General features: G+C 39.8%; 1 protein-coding gene across 1 annotated transcript in view; it reads left to right on the top strand.

Moving 5' to 3' along the window:
* LOC137979251 (cubilin-like) overlaps positions 1-7,500 on the top strand; it is a 79,854-nt gene that overhangs the window by 26,448 nt on the left and 45,906 nt on the right. The window contains exons 11-15 of the mRNA XM_068826463.1: positions 269-441; positions 1,688-1,762; positions 2,440-2,596; positions 5,097-5,269; positions 7,353-7,427. Of these exons, the coding sequence (XP_068682564.1) occupies positions 269-441; positions 1,688-1,762; positions 2,440-2,596; positions 5,097-5,269; positions 7,353-7,427 (653 nt within the window). The remainder of the gene's footprint in view (positions 1-268; positions 442-1,687; positions 1,763-2,439; positions 2,597-5,096; positions 5,270-7,352; positions 7,428-7,500) is intronic.

The raw sequence follows: 7,500 nt of genomic DNA, 5'->3' as shown, positions 1-7,500 counted from the left end.
ATGGTTTTCCGAAAAAAACGGCTTTCGCAAAACACTTTTCAATTGCTAGCTCTGTTGAGGTCTTCTTTCAGGATCGTAACACCTTGCTCGTCACTTTTAATTGAGAAGAACATTAAATAATTTAGAATCAGCCATTTAAGATTAGGAGAGTTGCATTAAAACTGATAGCATTTGTAGTGGGGATATTTCGACCTGGTTTGACATGAGTGTAAAAATTTGCTTTTGTTGCTATTTAATTGTTGCTTTTTTTTTGCCCTTTTTATGATAGGCACGACTATTTAAGAATCACCAACAGTAGCAACCATACAATCGGAACATACTGCGGTCTTCAAAGTGGACGAGGAGTGCTGGTCACTGGTAGCGCTGCTGTACTGTATTTTCATACGGACTTTGTCATTCAATTGGGCGGATTTGACCTATCTTTCTCCTTTTATCCACGTGGTAAGTTCTGCAGTAACATGGACATGAAATAGTGCAGTGAGAGGAGTGCAATGTAGGGTGTGGCGGGGGAAGTAGGGTACGGTGCTGTAGTTAGTATAGCTAGAATAACTGGTAATAGAAATCGTGTTACCGGTACGTACTGCGGTCGTTCAGCAAAGTGGACAAAGCCAGTTTGTTAACGACACCGGTACTGTGCTCTTTTCTATTCGTACGGGAGTGGTCAATACAGTGGATTTCACTTCTCTTTCTCATTTCTCGCCTGGAATGCTGCACTCAATGGGTATTAGCATGACACATTGCTTGCCATAAGTTGCAGTTTTGGGCTTAGAGGGTGAGCATCCCCATGTACTGGATGAGACAGCACCTTCGTGCTTACTCGGGAGAATCTGGGCACATCCACAAAGCACTGAGAACATTGTGAACGATGCCTGTGGATGGCGATTGCTCTTACTTGCTCTTACTTGCTCTAGAACCAGCTTCTGACGGCATCTGCCAACAAGACAAAAGTGTGGGGAAATGTAACTGTTTGTGCACTGTGACCCAATCACAGAGAAAGTATCTACAAAAGATGCATGTGGGTCTTGCTTCCAGGAAGCAAATGTACTAGTTTGATGGTTGATTCTACTTGAAACTAGGCGAATCTGGCAACACCAAAAAACCCACATTTTTTTTTTTTCAAACAAGCCACGATTCAGTTTCCACCCTACATTTAACCGCCCAGATTGATGTGCAAGGGAAAGCCAAATATGCCTCTTAACGGCACATGACCAAATTTCCTTAGCAACTGCATTCCTCCATGGCCTTGATGTAGGAAATTACTTCCATGTTGTGCGACATGATCCTGACATACTGATTGGACACTGATCCGAGTAAGGACATAAGCTTCTCTGAGAGCAGTTCGAGAATATTGAGTCATGTCCAGTCGGTATAAACTCTTTTTCTTTGGTCATCATCTTAGCTTAATCAAAAATGAAACGCAAACATCGGTGAAAAAACTTATAAACAATTGCATTGTTTGTCGTTGCAATTGCATTGTTTGCTACGACATACATCTTCAGAAGTGCTCGTTAAGTACAAATTTGATCTTTTTATTTGAAACATAAGTAACTCATTACTGGCTATAATGAGACAAATAACGGTAAATTAAAGTTAAAAGAAGACTAAATAAATTGTAGTTAGTAAAGATACAGCTCTTCACTGGAAAGTGTATAACTACTTTCTTTCTCTTTGCTATTATTCTCTACAGGGAACGCCACATTGCCTCCTTACACGCCGTCAGGATCATCCACAACACAACAACCAAGCACGACCCCGGCATGGAGTAAGTATTTAATCTTTTACATTTGGCCCTCGAAGTTTAACAAAGAGAAGAGGCAGATTGATTCATTGATTGATTGATTGATTGATCAGTAGTTAATACAATATTAGTGGGTTTAATAGAGTTCTGGCCAATAGCAGAATGTGATGTAAGTAGCTCAGCTGTATTAATCAATAGGGTCTCCTCCCCATTCCACTGGGAACATTACATGTGTACTTTCCTTTTCTTTGTTATTATTCTCTACTGGAAACGCCACATTGCCTCCTTACGCGCCGTTAGAATCTTCCACAACACAACTACCAATCACGACCCCAGCATCCAGTAAGTATTTAACCTTTTACATTGGCCCTGGTAGTTAAACGAAGGCAATCCTTATTCGCAGCATTGAAGGTCTTGATCATTAAAAAAAGACAACGGAGTTATTGACCAACGTTAGTGCCAGCACAGGTCCCCAAGCTCAGTGTGAGGGAAAGCCAACGTCTTGGCGGACAATCCCGATGAAAGACTTAAGAAGATAATTATATGAAAACAATTTCAATTAAAAAGCCTTACCTTATGGCCATTGTGGGTCGACTTCTTCCTGTGTGGATGTTTTCCAGATTCAACGCGATCTGAGTCATTTTTCAATTCCTCGGTTCCTAGTATCTAAATCATCATCGTTATCATTTATAATCTTTTAGATTGTACTTCTGTCCAAAACAACACTCTCAGAAGTCCCGGATATCCTATCAGTTATCCAAGCAACATAGATTGTGTTTATGAGGTCCCTATTCCTTTTAACCAGGAGTTGGTCATTTACTTCAACTTTTTTCACTTGGAAAGCCATCCGAATTGCGTGTAAGTACCAGAAATTAGCTTTGAAGTTTCTTTGCGCACAGCTTTCTCATTTCCCTTCTTAGTAAAGTTTGATCTTTTCCGTGAACGTAAAAATACCACTTATGTCCAGAAATCCAATTGATTAGATGCAAGCCCAATTTTGATATCTAATGGGAGGTGTCCCTTTCATGTCTTTATAGCATTTCCTACATATTTATAACAATACAGGTAAGGGTAAAGGTTAGCGATATATTTAGGTCAGGGTAAATGCAACAGTTTCTCTTACTTGAGGAGTAACATTTGGGGGACACTTTGTGACGTTTATTGTCTATATTCTGCTAAAGTTTGGGAAAGAGCAAGGGGACTCTACGTGGCACTTATCGTAATCCACGTGTGTCTAATAGCCCACTTTCGATATATTAAACTTCAGCCCTAAACAAAAGGCATCATCTCGAGGCTCTGGGGAATCCTTAAAATTATTCCCCCGATGCCTTTTGTTTAGGACTAAATTTTAATATATCGAAAGTGGGCTATTACTAGCATTGACATATCAAATACGTTATAGAGTTTGCCCTACCGTCGGTTCTGAACACTCATGCTGCTATGAAATCAAATTCGGAGCAGACCCTGCCCTTTCGTAACTCAAGAAATCAAGGACCTAATGAAGTCCAGGGATCGCCTTCATAGCCGCTTTCTTCTAACACGTGACGCATGGACTGGAAAAATTCCAAGGAATCCCGTGACTCGGTCAAGAGAATACTCAGTAGAGCTGAGAGGAAATACACTTCCAAAGAGGTGCAACTACACAAAGATAATCCTAGCTCGTTATGGAAGATCTTTAATCGTGCCATGGCATCTAAAAAACAGGAAAGGCTAACTTACTCAAAAGACTTGAATACTGCGGCGAATGAGTTTAACCGCTTCTCCTCATCCGCGTTGGCAGAAACACTGCTAATGCATCTATCCGCCTAGCTGAAGATAATAACATCACCCTTCCTGAATCTACCCCGGAGATTGTCTTAATAATGGCTTATAAAAGTTTAAGCGGTCTAGCCCCAAGCTACCTCTGCAGTAAGGTTTGCAAACGTTGTAATATACATGATTGCTTCACTCGCAAGTGCGATTCACTTCATATACCCCTTTTTAAAACTGCGTCAGGACAACGTACTTTCACATTTAGAGCGACAAGCATTTGGAACAGCCTATAGATAACAATATAACACATAGCACTTCTCTTAGAAAGTTCAAGGCGCCTATAAAAGAATATCCTCATACTCAGAGCAATTTGTAATTTATTTGTAAGTAACATAAACGTTTGTAATTTAAGCATAACATATTTGAAATGTCATTTCTTTAACACTTAGATGTTTTACTACTCTCTTACTCTTTATTAAGTTTATTCACATTCATCTGTAAATAATTTATTATTGATAAAGAAGAGTATTGCACTGTATTGCATCGCATTGCACTTGAAAATATTTAGATAATGAAATTGAGAGGATGGCCAGTGGCCTTGTCTTCAACTAACTAGATTTCAAGATTGCACCACGAAAGACATGATAAGGTGTGGCTTGGTTATTCGACATCCGGGAAAGTTGGGGAATCAAGGAATATATTTCATTCCATTGGGCAGATCTTTCCAAATCTTAGTATATTTGTATCCAAAAGACATTTGATAAGCCGCAGGTGTAAAGTAGCCAATGTCAAGCTGGTGATTATTTCTCGTCTCACGATCATACATTTGTGGAAGTTACTCTACAACTACTCTGGGGAGAGACCATTAACGCACTTGTGCGTCATGGAAGTATCTTTGTAATCTAAAAATAATAATTGCTCTACAGCCGGCTTGCCATTTAAGTTGGCGTAGAGCTGGGGTGAGCGTGCTCAAATTTCCTTGTGTGTTTCGCAAGCTAGTATGCAAAGCTCTGAATAGCTTGCGCTTTCTTCAGTTGATATTTGTGACTGATGTATTCAACTAGGTAGTAGAAGAATACATGAGCTTCCTGGAGACAAAGATAGAAATGATTACGAGCAGCTTGTTTCATTCAAAATCTTCACTGTGTTGATCTGACAAAGTTTGGACATGCATGGAAAGACGATATTTCGAATGTGCGCATTAAATGTAAGATGAGAGTCAACAATGACCCCAAGGTCGTCACTGTTGGGATCGGTCCTAGGGTGTTTCCCTAAATGTTAGAAGGCATGACTGGACGTAATTTCAGCAACCATTGGCGTGTAGCTAGCAAAAAAGAAATGGTTTTCCGAAAAAAACGGCTTTCGCAAAACACTTTTCAATTGCTAGCTCTGTTGAGGTCTTCTTTCAGGATCGTAACACCTTGCTCGTCACTTTTAATTGAGAAGAACATTAAATAATTTAGAATCAGCCATTTAAGATTAGGAGAGTTGCATTAAAACTGATAGCATTTGTAGTGGGGATATTTCGACCTGGTTTGACATGAGTGTAAAAATTTGCTTTTGTTGCTATTTAATTGTTGCTTTTTTTTTGCCCTTTTTATGATAGGTACGACTATTTAAGAATCACCAACAGTAGCAACCATACAATCGGAACATACTGCGGTCTTCAAAGTGGACGAGGAGTGCTGGTCACTGGTAGCGCTGCTGTACTGTATTTTCATACGGACTTTGTCATTCAATTGGGCGGATTTGACCTATCTTTCTCCTTTTATCCACGTGGTAAGTTCTGCAGTAACATGGACATGAAATAGTGCAGTGAGAGGAGTGCAATGTAGGGTGTGGCGGGGGAAGTAGGGTACGGTGCTGTAGTTAGTATAGCTAGAATAACTGGTAATAGAAATCGTGTTACCGGTACGTACTGCGGTCGTTCAGCAAAGTGGACAAAGCCAGTTTGTTAACGACACCGGTACTGTGCTCTTTTCTATTCGTACGGGAGTGGTCAATACAGTGGATTTCACTTCTCTTTCTCATTTCTCGCCTGGAATGCTGCACTCAATGGGTATTAGCATGACACATTGCTTGCCATAAGTTGCAGTTTTGGGCTTAGAGGGTGAGCATCCCCATGTACTGGATGAGACAGCACCTTCGTGCTTACTCGGGAGAATCTGGGCACATCCACAAAGCACTGAGAACATTGTGAACGATGCCTGTGGATGGCGATTGCTCTTACTTGCTCCTACTTGCTCTAGAACCAGCTTCTGACGGCATCTGCCAACAAGACAAAAGTGTGAGGAAATGTAACTGTTTGTGCACTGTGACCCAATCACAGAGAAAGTATCTACAAAAGATGCATGTGGGTCTTGCTTCCAGGAAGCAAATGTACTAGTTTGATGGTTGATTCTACTTGAAACTAGGCAAATCTGGCAACACCAAAAACCCCACATTTTTTGTTTTCAAACAGGCCACGATTCAGTTTCCACCCTATCCCATCTTCAGAATGGCGTGACAGAGTCTGCAGTTAGATTCAACCGCCCAGGTTGATATGCAAGGGAAAGCCAAATATGCCTCCTAACAACACATGACGAAATTTTCTTAGCAACTGCATTGCAATCCTTGTCCCTGCATCCCCTCATGGCCTTGATGTAGGAAATTACTGCCATGTTGTTCGACATGATCCTGACATGCTGATTAAACACTGATCCGAGCAAGGACGTAAGCCTCTCTGAGAGCAGTTCGAGAATATTGAGTCATGTCCAGTCTGTAAACTCTTTTTCTTTGGTCATCATCTTAGCTTATTCAAAAATGAAAATTACATTGTTTGTCGTTTCGTATGCTACGACATACATCTTCAGAAGTGCTCGTTAAGTACAAATTTGATCTTTTTATTTGAAACATAAGTAACTCATTACTGGTTATAATGAGGCAAATAACGGTAAATTAAAGTTAAAGTGGTACTATGCTCAAACTTTTACCCCTTGATTTTTTGAGTGTATCACACAGAATCCCATGAAAGAACAAAAGCGATACTTACCGTTTGCAAATATTTCCATTAGTTCCGGAGATATTTAAGTTTAAAATTTTGGGTAAAATATGCAAATGAGATGACTAATAACGTCATACAGTCAACCCAATATTATATTGAGTATATAAATAGTGCTACCTTGGCCAATTTGCAGCGCAGACCATTTAAACTTGGTAGTCTAATAGTTCTACAGGAAACACACCCATGGATTTAAAAATTCTGCTCCCATGGCAATTCACTCTTTTCTAGTCCCCACCCACTTGATTTCAATATGTTAGTGATTTTCAGCTTGAAAAATGTTAAAACAAGGCCACAAACTCAAGCTAACATATTTATATGCTTGCTGGATAATGCATATGAAGTGCTGTTAGCAAATATCAAATGGAACGCCAAAGGTGGCCAGAAAAGCTTTTAATATGGGGGAGGTCTGGAACTCAGTATGATGTCATGGTAACAGAACTGTCAAGCTCATATTGTGGAGAACATTTAGTAGAATCTTACTGCAAAAAAATCAAAAATGTCTGATACAAATTGGCTGAGATATCTCTTTTTATTATATTTGAACAAAATTTGGTTGAGTGATGACGTCATCACTTGGCTAATTTGCATATTTTAAAAACTCGAATATCTCTGGAACGAAAAGAGATATTTGAAAAAAGTAAACAGCGTTTTTCTCCTCACGCAGATTACTTGTTTATGTTTCAAAATGGCTTAGATAGGACAGACGTGATTTTCGTCATAGTACCACTTTAAAAGAAGACTAAATAAATTGTAGTTAGTAAAGATACAGCTCTTCACTGGGAAGTTTACTTTCCTTCTCCTTGCTATTATTCTCTACAGGGAACGCCACATTGCCTCCTTACACGCCGTCAGGATCATCCACAACACAACGACCAATCACGACCCCGGCACGGAGTAAGTATTTAATCTTTTACATTGGCCGTAGTAGTTCAACGAAAGCAATTCTTATCGAATTTCGCAGCATTGA

This window comes from Montipora foliosa, chromosome 12 (genome assembly GCF_036669935.1).
Source record: "Montipora foliosa isolate CH-2021 chromosome 12, ASM3666993v2, whole genome shotgun sequence".
Lineage (NCBI taxonomy): Eukaryota > Metazoa > Cnidaria > Anthozoa > Scleractinia > Acroporidae > Montipora > Montipora foliosa.
Note: the sequence above shows the minus strand (reverse complement) of the source record. Positions and strands in the feature narration are given on the sequence as shown.